The sequence below is a fragment of the Mastacembelus armatus genome, chromosome 3 (genome assembly GCF_900324485.2).
Source record: "Mastacembelus armatus chromosome 3, fMasArm1.2, whole genome shotgun sequence".
NCBI classification, from domain to species: Eukaryota; Metazoa; Chordata; class Actinopteri; order Synbranchiformes; family Mastacembelidae; genus Mastacembelus; species Mastacembelus armatus.
Window position 1 is genome coordinate 5,630,503 of NC_046635.1, and position 18,068 is coordinate 5,648,570.

At 37.7% G+C, this 18,068-nt stretch overlaps 1 protein-coding gene across 1 annotated transcript; it reads left to right on the forward strand.

Annotated features, from left to right (window-relative positions):
• The first annotated feature begins 49 nt into the window (after positions 1-49).
• On the forward strand, positions 50-16,841 carry LOC113138289 (uncharacterized). Its single transcript, XM_026320608.2, has 19 exons — positions 50-309; positions 3,494-3,749; positions 3,957-4,128; positions 4,278-4,422; positions 4,515-4,568; positions 4,668-4,791; positions 4,928-5,073; positions 5,250-5,393; positions 5,444-5,511; positions 9,517-9,739; positions 13,747-13,996; positions 14,267-14,444; positions 14,662-14,809; positions 14,889-14,951; positions 15,048-15,171; positions 15,291-15,436; positions 15,658-15,801; positions 15,918-16,070; positions 16,161-16,841. The coding sequence occupies exons 1-19, from the start codon at positions 252-254 to the stop codon at positions 16,520-16,522; spliced, it is 2,958 nt and encodes a 985-aa protein (XP_026176393.1). The 5' UTR covers positions 50-251; the 3' UTR covers positions 16,523-16,841.
• Positions 16,842-18,068: the final 1,227 nt, after the last annotated feature.

Sequence of the window (18,068 nt, forward strand, 5' to 3'; positions counted from 1 at the left end):
ATGTGATTGACACAATCTGACCTTCCTGACGCCCCTAATCTGGCGGCCCCCTCAAATCTAAAACTGAAACTGGGCCAGCCCAGATTATTTAACTGACGAAGCGTGTTTATGTCACGGCGCCCCTTTCTGTTTCATTTTCACTACCAGTTAAATCTGATTTCCTTGAATGAGCCGTTGTCCGTCTGTAATCTCCAGGAGACGCGTCTCTGAGAAGACATTACTGTTCTGGATGCTCAGTGAGACGTGTTATCATGATGATGGCGAAAAAACTTCTGGCCCTTTTGCTCTGCGTCCTCACATTATTGACCGGTAAGTGAATATCCGCTTATTATTGTATATAGGCCCAATAGATGGTAACTGTGGATGAAACAAGTGATTCCAGCCTGTATAAATATTCACATTTTAAAGTGGAAACTTTAGACCTAGTACCTAACCGAGGTACTTAAAACATTTTTTGGCTTTCCAAAAAATGGGTAACCTGGGGTAACCTGGGTAACCCCAGGGTAACCTGTTTCCGTATTATGTTTCTGTCAGGATCCATGTTCAATCGACTTCCTGTTTCTTATTTTGAAGGATCCTGACAGGAACTGGTTGTGGATTATTTCTGTTTCTTTATGTAGTCTAATTTGGTTGAGTGTTTTCACCTGTGCCTTGTTTTGTCCCCTGTCTTTATATACCTTGGTTTGTTCTTTGTCTTGTTGCCGGGTTGTCTGCTGTTAACTGCGATGAACTTCTACTTATGATTTCATGTACTGCCGAGACAGTGTTTGAGTTCTCGTTAGTCTTGTTTGGTTTATGGACTGCCTTTTGTTCCTCGGGTTTTAAGTTAAGTATTTGTCTCTTTCAGTTTATTTCCCATTCCCTTCTCCTGTCTCCTCTTTGTGTGTTCTGCCTCCGGTCATGTTTCTTGTCCCTGTGTTTCATGTTCCGACCCCCGTCTCTCTTGTCCTAATGTTTGTGTGATCTGGTGCGTCTCCCAAATTTGTGTGTGTGTGACCCAGATTCCCTCAAGCCTTGACTCCCTGCTCATGTCCTTGTGTCTTGTGGTCTAGACCCTTCATGCTCCCTTCCTAATCTTTCATGTTCTTGTGTCGGTGTGTGTTGATCTGGTGCGTCTCCCTTAATAAGTGTGTGTGACCCGGATCCCTCCGACTGTGTCTCCTGGTGCCCTTGTTCTCTGTTCATGTTTTCATGTATCCCTCGTGCCCTGGTTCCCGATGTCATGTTTATGTCTCATGTCCTTGTGCTTCCGACCTAGACCGTTTCCCTCCTAACTTGTAGTTTTGGTTTTTTCCTCATTCTGTAATAAAGCCTCGTGTTAAGTATCTAGTACCAGTGTGGGTGCATCTGTTTGGTCCGAACCTTATAATAGTTTTTCGAGTCCTGACAGTTATAATAGTTTTTCGAGTCCTGACATGTTTCAATAACTTTACTGCATTGAAATGGGAAGCAGCATACTTTTTTTTTACTGTTCTTCACAGGTGTTACGTTTTAGATGGAGATTTGACATTAAAAATACAATGAGCTTATCTATCCATTAGCCTATCTACAGCGTCTCTTACTCCATCCAGGGTCGCAGGGGGGCAAGGGTGCTGGAGCCAATCCCAGCTGACGCTGGGTGAGAGGTGGGGTACATCCTGGACAGATCACCTGTCTGTCACAAGGTTGACATATAGAGACAGACAAGCCCTCACATTCACACCTAAAGGCAATTTGGAGTCACTGCCTAACCCCAACCTGCATGTCTTTGGACTGTGGGAGGAAGTTGGAATAGCTCCTCAGTGGTTTCTTCATTATTGTCTGGCCATTGCTTCCACTTTATGTGTCCTCTGAAGTAGTGATGCATCATACTGAGTAAACATTTCCTTATTACTTCCTAATTATGACTAGATAGTGAGGTTTTGTGAGGGAGTTCACAAAGAGAAACCAAAGACAGAGGCCTTCCCAAAAACATTATACAAGCCAAGTGTCTTAATATTTACCTGCAATTCATATTTTGTTGTATTAGCTATACAGACACCTTAAAAATAAATATAAAACAATGTTATACAAAGAGTATATGAGTAGATAATGAGTAGATGAAACTAAAATAGAAAGACAATAGTTCATACAAGAATAGACAATAAAATGTAAATATTTACAAATATGTCTTAGTGAAATAATCATTAAATGCTCAAATTTGACTCAAAAAACAAACAAAAAATTCCAAGCATTGAGGAAACTATAAATAGGCTAATCTTGTTCTAGGCTTTATTTTTAGCAACATATTGTGCACAGTTTGGACAAATTTTGGAAGTATGCATCACTGATGCCCACTGATTGCACTAAAGACTCCACACTTCTCTTATGGTTTGAATGAAACTGTCTTGAACCCATGATGTACCTAAAATTATCCAACATTTCAATGCAAAATCAAAGAATTCAGGTCATTTAAAAAAAGCTGAAACACATTAGATTTGGTGCCTTCAAGAAGGGTTTTAGATGGATCTTAGGAGATGCTACACATTCATAATCTTCAGTGACATTGATGTGATTATGGATTGTGTGCATCAGAGGATGATTTAGTCAATTTCAGTCACTGCTATCTGCAGTAAACCATTTAGCTGCTTCTAACCACAACAGATAAGAAGTGAAGAAGCGCTTTGTTTCATAATTGGAAATGAATTAAGCTAAAATGATACATGCCACTGATCCTGCTCCAGGTCAGGTTGGTCAATTCAACTCTATAGTACATCATTAGGAATTATTGTTTCATACTGATGAGAAGCACTGATGAAGATGTGATATAGGTAGAGCAAATTAATGGACTTATAAAATCATTGTACCACACTGCAATCTGTGTACTGCTTCCACCATTGTTAGTGTATTGTAATATTCCTGGTAAAAAAAAAAAGCACTGTTACTAAATGTTTGGGTTGTTATGCCTAAAGATATGCCATGTGACAGAAACAAGGCAGATTTTAGGTTTTTGAGTCAGAGCTTCCTTTTAGAAGAAAATCAGAAGACAAATAGCTACCACGTAATTGTGGTGCAGTAAAAGTGCCAGGAGACAGGATTTCTGTAATAGAAACTATTAACTACTCAGCTGACAGCATTGTTTGATGAGAGATTTAGTAGTGTTTAAATGAATTTAGATGTGAAAAAGGAGTGATTTTGGACATGGCCAGTCTTATGCAAGGCCTGTTCCTCCTGTTTCTCCTGTTACTGTACAGTGGAGTTTGTATACCTAATTTTCAGCAGGGACATGTCAAAGATGTCTAACTCAGCCAAAAAAATAAAATACATTCAGAATCGAAGCAAATCTGTAATTAGTTGACAATGCAGTAAAATATGCTCTATTTTGATTACACAACTAACCAGCCATATTCAGCATCAGCAGCATTTTGAGCATACACTATATTTTTGCCATTTTATTCACAACACCTATAAGCAAGTTGATGTTGTATTTTTACACACTTAAATCATTTAAAATTTCTCACATTCATTCTTGCAGGTGTGTGTCCTCTGAGCTCCAGCAAGAGATTTGTCAAGGCAGGGGAGATGGTGGTGCTGCAGTGCCCTCAAGACACACTAAATCATCATGGTGATACCGAACTGATCTGGACCAGGTACACAACCCAAGAAATGTTTGTGGCCAACAATACGGCATCTTTGGAGCAGTGGAATATGGATGTGCTTGTTTATGGGAGGAGTCTTGTGATTCTCAGTGCATCAGTGACCCATCAGGGAAATTACTCATGCTCTCTGGGGTGAGGGCAAACATTCTTATAATAACTCTTTGAGCCTATTTATAGTATTTTACAGAAATGTTTTGAGCTAAACAGTGCTAGTGCTAGTGCTGATGTTTAGCAGTTTTTTGTGGATTTTGAAATGGCACATTGACTAAGAGGTAAATTTATGTTTTACAATCTAAACATGAAATCTTCTTATTAATGTTTTCTTTAATGTGATGACAGGAATGCCAGCAATCAGCACTGGTTCACTTTAACAGTATATTCAAAACAGTCCAGAAAGTATAACGAGAAGATCGAGGACTTAACAACTTGTTACACACAAGAGTTCTGCAAGTTGAAATGCCCTCATATAAAAATCCCACATATCACCAGCAACGGAATTACATGGTTCAAGGTAATTTTACACAGCAGATTGTAATTGTGAATGCAGCGAATCTCTGTTGTGCATCATTTATGACTTGTTTTTATTGTAATTTGCAAACCTAAAGACTAGTATCCATTCCCATCATGCTGAAAGAATCATTTAAATTTTTCATCTTGTGGGAGGGAGAGTCGTTGCCAAAAGAAGGTTACTTCTCAAGCGTGGAAAAGAGCGACTCTGGTGTCTACACCTGTACCAGAGCTTACCTGTATCAAGGTCAAATATATAACATCACCTTAAGAGTGAAACTTGATGTCAAGTCGAAAGGTAAGAAAAACAAACAAACTTTCAATGTGTTTTTTCATGAACTTTGATATGTCTTTTAAAAAGTTGTACATGTTTTTGCTTTTGTTGCTCAGGGCAATCAGTGATAATTTCACCACACAACGGTGATGTGTTTTATGTAGATTTAGGTGAGTTTCCGTGTTATTTTGTAGGTACATATACATACTATACTTGACTGTATCTTTGAAATTAAACTAATTATAGTCTGTGTCGATTCTGCTTTTTAGGCTCAACTCTGGTGATTGATTGTAAAGCTGTTATGTATACAGACTTTGATGAGATTTTCTGGTTAAGCAACACATCATTCGTAGAAACAAATGACAGCTTACCAGTTTTCTACAATTCTACATGGTAAACACATTGGTATCAGCTCTCACAACTGAGTTTGGAAGCACAAATACCACAAAGTCTTTCAACACAAACATACATATAATGTACACTAACAGCTGTGCTTCTGGATCTTCCTCTGCCCTTCTCTTTCTTTTAGGGAAGGTAATCCTGACCACATAAAGATGACGGCATCTCTGATTTTCAAAAAAGTGTCAGAGGAGGATCTATTAAAATGTTACACATGTAAACTGGAATCTGCATCTGAATTCCCAAGGTTCGCCACCATCACCCTGAGCCAAAAATGTATGTAAGACAGAAAGATATACACAGTCCTGGCAATGCTATTGGATGTGATTATTACCTGCACTGTGTCCAATACACTACCATAGCATTCAAATGGTACATTTCAACATGTCATATCTCCTACTTGAATGAGTTTTATTAATGTTTAGAGTAATCTCTCCATTATTTCCCTGCAGCTCATCCTGTCTCCCTGACCCCAACTCTCAGCATTGTGGGCATCTTGGTGGTGATAGCTGTAACAGTAATTGTCTGTGTGAAGTTTAAAATTGACATCGCAAGTTTCCTAAGAGACACTCTTGGTTTCCGTAGAGGGGATTCAGGTAGGATCCGTATTTTTGTCTTTTCGTTTAAGGCGTCTGTGTTGTTTCAGCCTCCACCAGTATCCACTTTTTAAATAGTCTGGCAATGAACAGTCGGATTTGTGACTGTGTGACACCAGTAACAAGGCAGTGACTGTATGTTGTATCATTAGATGGAAAGTGCTACGATACCTTTTTGATGCATTAAAAGGAGACTGTGTCACCTGAAAGGACCCAGCTCCATCACCCCCTCATCCACCTTCTTCAAGCAGCTAAGCTATTACCTACCTGCTCCACACCATGCAACAAAAATGAGCCTTTTACTGGTAGTTGACAGCATTTTTAATATTTATTTATAACAAAGAATTTGTGTTTAAATCTGTAATATAATTGTCATTGTTTTATTGATTTGTATTTTGCTAAATATTTTAGATTTAGAGTATGTAGCAATATTTTGCGAATCACAATATCAAAAAATAGCTGTATAAATATACTCTTAATGAAGCTACTCACTATTATGATGTTGTCCATTCCCATGATGTTTGTATTTTATCTCCCACTGCAATGGGCGATAGCTAAGTGTCTTAGTGTAGTGGTGCCTGCACTGATAAGCCCCTTCACTACATTTCCATCACTCCACACTCTAATTAACTCTTGGTTGGGCAGTGAGCCATTATACACAATACCAGGACCCTGACACCAAACCAGCTAAATTGAAATTGAAAACATGGAAATAATTATAGTTTTTTTTAATTATTAATTTTTTTCAAAATTATTATTGCTATTTATGCTAAATGTTTCCTTTTGTGATATTTCAAATATTTTTCAGTGAAAAAGTTTAATCAGTTGAAAAATAAAAAACTTGAGGTGCTGGGATTTCACAGAGCTGAATTTAAAAAATTTCACTTTTATGTTCTGTTTGGACGGGTACTTTTGATCCTGCATTAGGTTATTGATTTTAACAATATGAAATTAGCATGTGTAATTGCAGTACATTCTTTACATTTTCCTAAATTATGTTTCACTATCATGTTGTCAGCAACTCCCTGGGCTACTGCAGACCTCTGCTAGGCGTGACCGTTTCCTTATTTTCCAGAGACACCACAAACCAGCCAAAGTTAAAATGAATAACCAATTACTCAAGTGATATAACGCTGACCTAATGTAGCTACATTATCATCACAGAATTGGGAAAGTGAAATAGTGTATAGGCAAAGGCAAATTTATTTGTATAGCACCATTCATACACTACGCAATTCAAAGTGCTTTACAAGGCATATAATTACATTAAAAGCATTGAAAAGGGCATTTAAAAACAAAGACATGTAACATAAAATAAATTTAAATCAAATAAAGTAAATTAAAATAAGACATAAAAGCACATTAAGAAAATAAGGATAAACAATTATTTTAAGGCAGCAGTAAACACTGTTTTCAGTCCTGATTTGAATGAGCTGACAGTTTGAGCAGACCTCAGGTGTTCAGGAAGTTTGTTCCACAAGTGAGGAACATAGTAACTGAATGCTGCTTCACTTTGTTTGGTTCTGGTTCTGGGACACACAGTAGACCTGTCCCAGATGACCTGAGGGGTCTGGAAACCTCATAGGGAACTAATACATCTTGAATATATTTTGGTCCACAACCATTTAGTGCTTTATAAACTAGCAATAAGATTTTAAAATCTATCCTTTGACTAACGGGAAGCCAGTGTAGTGATCTGAGAACTGGTGTGATATGGTCCAGTTTCTTGGTGTTTGTAAGGACTCTGGCAGCAGCATTCTGGATTAGCTGCAGCTGCCTGATTGACTTGCTAAGACCTGTAAACAAGCCATTACAGTAATCTAACCTACTGAAGATAAATGCATGAACAAGTTTTTCTGCATCTTGTTTAGACAGAAAGTATAGTCCTGCTTCTGTAAGAAACAGGCCGGATGAGAAGCTGCAGGTGTGCCTGATTGGGGTCATCTACAAAAACTGGACAACACTGAAACCTTGACGTAGATTTTATGGCCTTTTATTGTCATAACATTTGGCACTAAAGTGGCTGGTACACCTGCAAGGCCACTGAGTTTTTGAGCTTTGTAACTGGGGTGAACCAGAAGAAAATTATCTGCTGATTAGAAATGACAGAAAACTGTTGTTGTTTTGACATGCAGTTGGTGTTAACCTCAGTGACATCTATGCAGCATTTCCTGTAATTCGTGAACCACCCTAAGTTTGCTGGTTTTTAACATCTCTAATTTAAAGTAAAGGAAATGTGTGGTGTGCGGGGTGAATTAGTATAGTATAGTGTCGGGCAAAATGTGTTACATTAGTTATGTAGGTTACGTTCATTCAGCTGTTAGCTCTATTCCAACACACATTTTATTTATAAACATGCCAAAATAAAAAAACAAGACATAGTACCATGGGGGAACTAACTGACAATCCAGAAACTGGCTTAGCTTTGGTGACTGCACATACAGACTTACTGAGTGCAATGTCTTCTTCTTTTCCTTTCGGCTGCTCCTTTCAGGGGTCGCCACAGCGAATCATCTGCCTCCATTCAACCCTATCCTCTGTAGCCTCCTCACCCACACCAACTATCCTCATGTCCTCCTTCACTACATCCAAGAACCTCCTCCTTGGTCTTCCTCTAGGCCTCGTTCTTGGCAGCTCTAACCTCAGCATCCTTTTACCAATGTATTCACGGAATTTCAAATTATATTCTATTATTATTATTATTATTATTATAAGTCTCACTAAAAATAACAATGCAAAGACTGAACAAAAAATTATAAATGTTACTTAATCTAAGGATGATAATTTCACCGCTACATCATTCACAGTTAGTTATCCCTATTGTAAATGAATCAGTTATAGCTGCTTTACTGCTGCTGCTGTTGGTAACTCTGTCAGCTGCTTTATGGTTTGTGTGATCATGGCTTAAGGTATGTAATGTTATCAGGCTGTAAACATTGTTTTCTAAAAGTGGTTACAGTAGTATGTGTGAGATTTGTCTGTGGAAAGTCGTACACACTGCATCTGTTCAGTGGAAATATAAGCATTTGAACTACATTGTTCTTACAAGGAAATTCCACTGGTTTTACAGATAAAGACCAATATAATCACTGGGAATCCCACACACTTAGTTGTAAGATTTCTGAATAAGCTGTCAACTGAATAAGCTGTCAACTGAAAACACTGCTTATGTCATCACTGAATCTGTTTTATAGCAGGACTAGGATCTGCTGTTTATTTCAATCTCTGTCTCTTGAGAGATGACTTTATTCGAAGTACAATAATATATAAAAGACCTACTCTAAAGAGCATCACACCTTAAAATGAAGTGATCTATTTGCAACCCCTTGTCACCATGAACAGAGTAATGTTTAACACCTTACTTTTAGTACTGGTACTACAATTAGCCTATAGCCTAATGCCACTGTACTTTCAATTATGTACAATTTTGAATGCAGGAATTTACTTTCAGTGTCTTTTAAATGATGGTATTACTACTCTCATCACTTTATAAATAAAAAGTTTCACATATTTAAAAAGATGTTCCACTCCTCTTATTGTGCTTGCATTTACAGAAACTGTAAAACCAATTTATTTCTGCTGCAAGATTGAAGGCTCACTGCTGTTGTCTACTGGCTTCTATAGTTTAATCTCAACCTCCTCTGCTTTTACTTAGTTTCTCTGTGCTTGCTCAGCTGCCAAAGGCCTGGGCTGCTTTAATCCCAGAGACTGGACTAGTTTGCCTGTCAAGAGAGAGATGGGTAGTTAAATTACTGTGACCTTAATTTGAGACCCCCCCCCCCCCACACACACACACACACTCCAAAGAAATGGATCCATAGGTGTGAATGACTGTCTCTGTATGTCGGTCCTCTGGTAGACTGGTGACTCTAGCTCACCTTTTGAGAGGGATAAGTGGTATATTATATAAGACTGCTGATTCAAATGTCCTGCTTCTGCTTTGAGAATATATATAGATATATATTAGCTGGAGCTGATGTGACACCAGTGAAGCGGGTTTCAGTGCCACTTTCCACACCATAACGATGCCTCGTTCATGCCTGACTTTCCGCCACGGGTGTTTTCTCGGTTCCACGATGATCGCCTGCTTCATCGTGATGCATCTTGTGGGTATAACCCATAGCCGACGTTGCAGCGACAACGTGACGCTCTTCCTTATCTTTCACTTTTACTTCATGCAGTCGGATTTGACAGGGCTGGGAAACGCACAGCGGTGATTCTGCATCTCAGATCTGTTTGGCAGCTTTTTGAGGACCTGGTAAATGTGTGGTGTGCGGTGCTGCAGGCTGTCATGATGCTGAAAGTACTTGTGATCGTTCTCGGTTTCTGCCTTAAGTCATTGACAGGTAAGATAATGTGTTAAAGGGTGAGAATTAAGCGTTAAGTTCAAAATGTATAGTCTGCTTAAAACAAGAAATAATCACAGACTGAATCCAAGACGAGACTCACTTATTATTATTATTATTAGTCTCACTAAAAATAACAATGCAAAGACTGAACAAAAAATTATAAATGTTACTTAATCTAAGGATTATAATTTCACCGCTACATCATTCACAGTTAGTTATCCCTATTGTAAATGAATCAGTTATAGCTGCTTTACTGCTGCTGCTGTTGGTAACTCTGTCAGCTGCTTTATGGTTTGTGTGATCATGGCTTAAGGTATGTAATGTTACCAGGCTGTAAACATTGTTTTCTAAAAGTGGTTACAGTAGTATGTGTGAGATTTGTCTGTGGAAAGTCGTACACACTGCATCTGTTCAGTGGAAATATAAGCATTTGAACTACATTGTTCTTACAAGGAAATTCCACTGGTTTTACAGATAAAGACCAATATAATCACTGGGAATCCCACACACTTAGTTGTAAGATTTCTGAATAAGCTGTCAACTGAATAAGCTGTCAACTGAAAACACTGCTTATGTCATCACTGAATCTGTTTTATAGCAGGACTAGGATCTGCTGTTTATTTCAATCTCTGTCTCTTGAGAGATGACTTTATTCGAAGTACAATAATATATAAAAGACCTACTCTAAAGAGCATCACACCTTAAAATGAAGTGATCTATTTGCAACCCCTTGTCACCATGAACAGAGTAATGTTCATGGTGACACACACACAAACCTACAATAAAATAATAAACAACTAAATTGTGCTTAAAAAAGCACTACAGTTTAAGTAAAAGTTGCATTAGCAGTAAAACATACCAAAACTAAAGCAAAGTAATGCATATATTATATTACAGAAGTATAATTGAAATGTGTGTAAGAGCCATAATGGATATTTAAAAATAGAGTTTATAGTTTTGAGTTTCATTGTGTATATTTTCAGTCTTTATTTAGGACCATAAATGAAAACAGTTCATTATTAATGCACAATGCTCCTTTAGTTTCTGTATTTAAGTGATGTATTGGATATTGGATGTATCTGGACTTTTCCTTAAATGAATCATTTGAAACAGAATTGCATCTCGCTTTTTTCTGACGCGTATGGAAATCATATGATCCTAAGTAGTGGCTTTTTTCGCCACAACAATGTGCACATCACATGGTGCAGCCAATAATGGTGGTGTTAATTAGGTGTATTTTATACTTTGCTGACTAGCTTGTGATGCTTCGTATGGAGATCAATAAAGATTTATCTTTTAATAAACAATATATCATAATCTATTTAGAGTTTATGTTCTGTATTATTTATTTGAATCTGACTCTAATAAGGTATATTGCACTTGAGTACTGAAGTAATTCTACCAGTTACTGTTTATCGCTGATCATTACTCTAAAATGAAAAATGACATGGTACAAAAGCATTGAAAGTTAATTTGGTTTATTTCCATTATGGTCCTGTCTGCTGCAAACTTGATTCTGTTGCTGTTTATTCATCACAAGAGTGACACATTATGGAAATATTGCATACAGGCAGCTAATATTTGAAATACTTTTTATTTTTCAAATGCTGATTTCCAAAAAATCAACTCGTTTTCCTTCACATTCAAATCACAAGACTGACAGCCACCAAAATGAAAAAAAGGAAGTGGTTAAAAACCCCCACTGTTTTCACAACAGTCACATATTTTGCTGACAGTGGGTTATTGTAATGGTGTTTATCTGGCCTATCTAGGAACACAGTCACACATGCGACTACTCTGGCTGCCTCGTTGACACCACTATCTGAACGTTGCACAAATGTCACAGATCTCACTATATATGTGCATATCCTTTATTATTAGTAGTAGCACTGTTATTTTTATCTTGTGCACTTCATCATATTCTAATTATGTTATATTTATTGTAATTTTTACTCTGCTGCTGGAACTCCTTGATATCCCCTAATGGAAAACACAGAATGGGTTATTTGCTTAAACTGAACCAAGTGGCGTTGCGTCACACACGTTCTTAAATCTTTGCACAGGCTGTCTTTTAGAACTGATTTTAACATGCTTCTTTTAGTTTTTAAGTGTCTCTGGACCTCTATAGCCATTCATGCAATTAGCCTGTAAAATGATATATTGGTTTATTTTACTATTTATTTTCCTTCCCTTTACTACTTATTTAATCTCTCAATTGATATTTTGTTGCAACTTTATTTTCTGTTTTCACATTTTTCATATTTTTTAATCCTGTAAAAAAAGCTATTATAACATTATCTTTAATATCAGTGCCAAATGACCTAATAAGAACATGATTTTCCTTTTTCCTTTAAACTCTAGATGCTGCAGCCAGTTAACTTGTGAATACACCCCAAACTGAAGGAATTGTCTAATTGGTCAACAACAGTAAACTGTTTATTAATTGGCATTAATATTTAACTAATCTAGAGTGCAATATATCCTACAATTTTTATATGTTCTGTAATGGAAAAATAAGTTTTAATGATTGATTATTCTTACTGATTATGATTTTTATTGTTTCTTACTGTATTCTTGGTTTTTCAGGTTTCACAGGTTTTCATGTATAGGTTGATTCATAAAGTTTACCAAGGCTCATGTGTTTTTCATAATCATATCTGATGTTTTTGTTCTTCCTGACCTAGTATAGTCTGACACTAAGGGACACAGTGTTCTCAAGGATGCTGGTGAGGAGTATCTGGGAGAAAGGTTCCTTAGGACACTGGGTGTGAGGAAGGGACAAGTGTAAGAGAGCACGCCCAGGATGGAGGGTTAACTGTCGAATGAGAATATAGAGTTTTAGAATATAGCCTTATTAGGGAATCACTTTGTAGAACAATAGGGGAGTACAGACTTAATTATCTGATTATGTGAATGATTATTTGCATTTACTTTGCATGTCTGTATAAGTAGAGGGCTCAGCCTAATAGGAGCTGAACAACTGGGGAGGATTATGATCAGTTGTGTTCTATTCTGTTTTGCTCCTTTCTTGCAAGAAATATATTCTGAAAAGACAATCTGTCTGCACTCTCTTTATTGCTCATCCAACGGGTTTTTCCACAACAGTTCTTTATGTTTAATTATAGTTTTATCGTATATACCTTTACTGTTATTTTTTGCATTATTGCTGTGATTTTCTTTTTTGCTGCTGTAGCATTTTGGAATTTCCTTATCTTATTTTAATATACCTCTCCATTTTTTTAATTAATATTAACAACAAAACAGCATCAAGGGATTACAACTAAGCATCTAACTATTTTGCTCATCAAAGTGTTTCCCTTACCATCATTGGGCAGGACGTCATACAATAGTCACACAGAAAGTGACTTGGAACTCCTGATATGGGACTTAGACTTTTTAAATGTTATTCATTTAGTGCAATGACATTAAAGAAATGTCTAATGAGTTAAATATCATTCCCAACTGTGACTTGACTTTCAAAAAAATGTCATGTGGTCATAGACATAACGCATCAAACAGATTCATGGTATCCACCAACTGGACACCCAGTTACTTAGTAAGTAGTTAACTTAGTGCTAAGTCAGCAGGTAAAGAAAAAAGAAAACATATTAATATGAAAATGAAATCAGGTGAATAATTTATGTACAGTATGTCATTTACCTGATTGTAGATCTGTGGAGTCTGTTTTTTTTTTTAGGTTGCATGGTAACAGTCTGTTTAAATTGGTTATATTCCAAACAACTAATCAATGCTGATACTGGTACTAATAGATGATAATTCTGTGCATACTTTGAATTTCATCAGTGCAGTTTCCCCAGAGGTCTGGGCAGCCAGTTGCCGATGATACACACTTCAACCATAAGGGAGGCTGCTGGTATTTCACTGGTCCTGGTTGTAACTGGCCACGTGTTTGTGTGATACAATATCACAATAATATTTTGATAAATTTGTTACAGGTAAGCTTATCCCATCAGCAAAAGTAAATTTGCAAAACTGTTTTGCAGGTGTCCATCCTCTGACGCCCAAGGAGCTGTATGTTAAGGAAGGAGAGATGGTGGTGCTGCAATGCCCTCACTTTACAGAGTGCAATCATACTGGCGATGCCAAAATGATCTGGACCAATTACACCAACCAGGAAATGGCTCTGACCAACATGTCATCAGTTGAGCAGATGAGTGTGCTGGTTCACGAGAGGAGTCTTGTGATTTTTAGTGCATCAGTGAACCATCAGGGGAATTATTCATGCTCTCTGAGGTAAAGTCCAGTCAGGACACCAGTGATCCTGGCTTTGTTGTAGAGCTTAATATCTTAAAATGATAAGTTTCCCTATGATGCAGGCGATATTTAACTTCATAATATGGTAAGGCTAAAACAGTGGTATAATATCTTTTCAAAAACTGTGTCACTTATTTGTGATACACTGTAGGCTTTCTTGACATACAGGACACATTCAACTTCATGATGTGACTTCAAAGTGAAAACTTCAACTTTAATATAAAATGTTTTCTTTAATGACATTGATAGGAATTCCAGCAGCCAATCGTGGTTCAGGCTGACAGTGTACACAACACAGACCAGAGAAATCAGAAAGAGGAGCAGCTATTCTCAGATATGCTACGCACAAGAAGCATGCACAATGCAATGTCCTGGAGAAAATATTCCTATACCAGATATCACCTTCAACAGCATTGTATGGCACAAGGTAATTATACACAGCAGATTTTTGGGTTAGTGTGAATGAAAATTGGTTTTATAATTGAAAATTGCTGAGCCTTCTGGTTGAGATTTCTGACCATTTTGATTTGTATATTTTTACTTTATTTTTCAAAGTACACCACAGTGTGGGGGGGGGGGGGGTGACTGTATTTTGCTGATTTACATTCACTACATGCCTACAAATCCAACTTTTCATCTTGCAGGAGGGAGAGTCATTGCCAAAAAAATCTGTTTACTTCTCAGTGGTTGAACAGAAGGACCATGGTGTCTATATCTGTACCAGATCTTACCTGCACCATGGTCAACTATATAACACAAGCTATATAATGGAACTGCATGTCAGGCCAAAAGGTGGGGAAAACATTTTTTCATCATGTCCTCATGCAGAATTAAATGTCTAAAAAATGTGACACATTCTTTTGTTGCACAGATAATGAAAAAACAGCAGTTATCACTTCACCGCGTGACGGAGATGTATTTAATGTAGATCTGGGTAAGCGTCAATGTTGTGTTGCTGATATACTATCAAACATTTACTACCTTTCTAAATGACTACTTTTAAATATTGTATAAACTCTTTTTTTTCTAGGCTCAACTGTGGTGATTGATTGTAAAGCTGTTATGTATTCAGAGTTTGATGGGGTTTTCTGGTTAAGTGAGACCGTATTTGTCGAAACAAACAACAGCTTACCAGTTTACTACAATTCTACACAGTAAGCACTGCACATACACAGCCAGGTTTGGAAGTACAAAAACTATACACAGCCAATCAATTCACATTACAGTAGCTTGTCTTTCTTAATCCTCCTCAATTATTTCACTTCTTTTCAAGGGAGGAAAACGGTGACGGAATAAAGACAACAGTATCTCTGGTCTTCAGAAAAGTATCAGAGGACGATCTTTCAAAAAATTACACCTGTAAACTGGAATCTAATTCCCAAAACCCGATTTTTGTCAACATCAGCCTGGCCCAAAATGGTATGCCCAGTTGTCTGATTTAAGATTTTTTTTATTTATTTTTTTTTTTTTTTGTCAGTAATATTTTTGAATAGTCAGTAATCTTTTGGTGAAAAAAACATTGTAATATACTGAAAAATATTTTTGTCAATATACTTCAGCCACACATTCAAGTGATCTTTAATTTTATTGCAATGATTACATGTTTAAACAATTATATAATAATTTGATTTTCTCCACAGCTCGCCCTTCTTATATTTCCCTGGCTGTTAGCGTTGTGTGCTTTGTGCTGGTCATGACTGTGACAGTAATTATCTATGTAAAATTTAAAATTCCAGTCACTCTTTTCCTAAGAGACACTGTTGGCTGCCATAGAAGCACCTCAGGTAAGGGTCTTTTTTTTTTTAATTTAACAACTTATGCTTAAGAAGTATATATACACACTATCTGTGAAACATTGACAATGTAACAGTAGTGACAGCTGTTTTTGTCATTTCTTTAGATGGAAAACGCTATGATGCCTTTTTGATGTATTATGAGAGTGACACAGATGCAGGACTAAATGACCATGACAGAAAATCACTGGAGAGCATTTTGGAAGAGGTTTATGGTTACAACCTCTGTCTTTTTGATCGCAACGTTATACCAGGGGAAGGTACATATTTAAGATGTACTCTGTTGAAAATCTATCTAAAAAAATATTGAAGTGTGTATAATCTATAATCTGACCTCTGGTTGGTTGCAGCTGTAGCAGAAGCAGTTTTAGACTGCATAGAGCAGAGCCGGACGGTGGTTTTGGTTCCCAGCTTTCCAGATGCTAGTCCAGGGTCTGGTCTATTGAATGCCATTCATGCTGCCCTTGTGGAGCGGCAGACTTGCTTGGTTTTCATCAAAACTGACACCACAGAAGTGTCAACATCAGGTTCATTACCAGAGGTCTTACAGGTTCTGACTGAGGTTAGACACTGTGTCACCTGGAAGGGCACCAGCTCCATGACCCCCTCATCCACCTTCTTCAAGCAGCTACGCTATTACCTACGTGCTCCAGAGCATGCAACAAAAAAGAGCCTTTTACCTCAGACAATCCAGGATGTTACCTCTGAGTAAAATGTTTACACAAGCCAGAAATAACTGCTTTCTTCTTATTACATTAGCCAATACATTGTCATTTGTTTGTTGTAATTACGGTTGTAGTGGTGGTGCTTTTTGTCATAATGGCTCATGAATAGAAATTCCTGTTTTATATTTCCATACTGTTCAGAACTGTTCACTAAGTAATTATTATGCATACCATCATGCATATGTATGTCTTCTGTGGAAATATTTGCTTAAATTGCTTTTTGAACACACAAGCTGTGTTTTCTATTGATTGCAGAGAAGCGCTATAAGTCCAAATAAATATCAGCTGTTTGATTGGCTGTCATTTTTTGTCTGCACATAGAACTCTGACCATTGTTTTTTTATATTAATTTAGATATGTCTCCTAAATATCTTTTTTAATGCTCATTTGGTTTAAAGTGCTCCACACAAATTGTCTAATTGAATTGATTGTTGTATTTCTATGTGTTGTGTCTCATGTATTCCTAATGAGGTCTGAGGGTTCACCCATAGCGAGCGTACCTTGGCAATTCAGTATTCAGCTATTTTTTGGTTGAGTCCCAAATTTTTGCATTATGTAATCTAATCTTTACTCCCATGAACTTCCTTTTCACAGCCTCAGCCTTCTCCACAGGTTGGCCCCAAACCACAGCCCATCATGGCTCGTCTGAGTCAAGCAGCACAATTTGGGCTGAGCTCAAGGCCCAGGCAACTTCCTTGGTTTTCCCTGCCTGTGTGGATAATGTTGACTCTGGGTGTTTCATTATTTCTGAGAGAGAAACACCCACACAGGTGTTTCCAGTCTCAGTACCCCATGCCCTGCCATGCCATGTATCCAGGTTCCGGGACCAGCCATGCTGTGCTCCAACAACCTCAGTCAGGCCGCATAACTCTCTAGTGCCACAACCCTGCTTACCCCCTGCCTCCCACGAGAAGCTTTCTGCAACGCCTCCTCTGAGCCGAGTCGTCTACCCTTCCTATTCAAGTCTCAGAGAAGACACCACCTCCATGAACCGCAGCCAGCTCTACAGCCAGCTCCACACCGTTCACTGTAATCCCTTTCCATTCCTGCTTCAGATTTCTTCCACCAAGTCCTAAAGGAGGTGTTGCCACCAGGGTATGTGATAGTCAAGGTCTCTGCTCTTGCTTCGCCAGCTTCAAGGCATTCCAAATCTCCTGCCACATCTGAGTCTCCTAAAATACCAGAGTCCATATCCTCTTAGAGCCCATGTCCATGACTGAGCCTAAGTCCACTCCTTTTTCTGTTTCAAGGCCAGTTTTTTATGTCAGTTTCTGTTCCTGCCAATCGTTCAGCTACACCTACATCTATCTCACCTATCCATATCAGCAGTAAACATGAACCCTGTTATGAATATATAATATCCCCACTGAAGATTTGGCTCTTGAGTCACAGAGGCGCAAGAACACTGATGCCAATGTGGTTCCTGAGGTTCTGCTTACACCTCAGGCTTTCTGTTCCTCCATTACATATGCAGCTTATCATAATAGTGGTAGATTTATCACAGTATTATCAAATTTTTCAAATGGTGGTTTC

What these genes read in the sequence shown, in the direction of transcription:
- LOC113138289 (XM_026320608.2), top strand. Translation starts at nt 252, where the DNA reads ATGATGATGGCGAAAAAACTTCTGGCCCTTTTGCTCTGCGTCCTCACA. An exon ending in AATTATTCATGCTCTCTGAG is followed by an intron (nt 13,997 to 14,266) that starts GTAAAGTCCAGT and finishes TGACATTGATAG; the next exon opens with GAATTCCAGCAGCCAATCGT. An exon ending in ACTGCATGTCAGGCCAAAAG is followed by an intron (nt 14,810 to 14,888) that starts GTGGGGAAAACA and finishes TTTGTTGCACAG; the next exon opens with ATAATGAAAAAACAGCAGTT.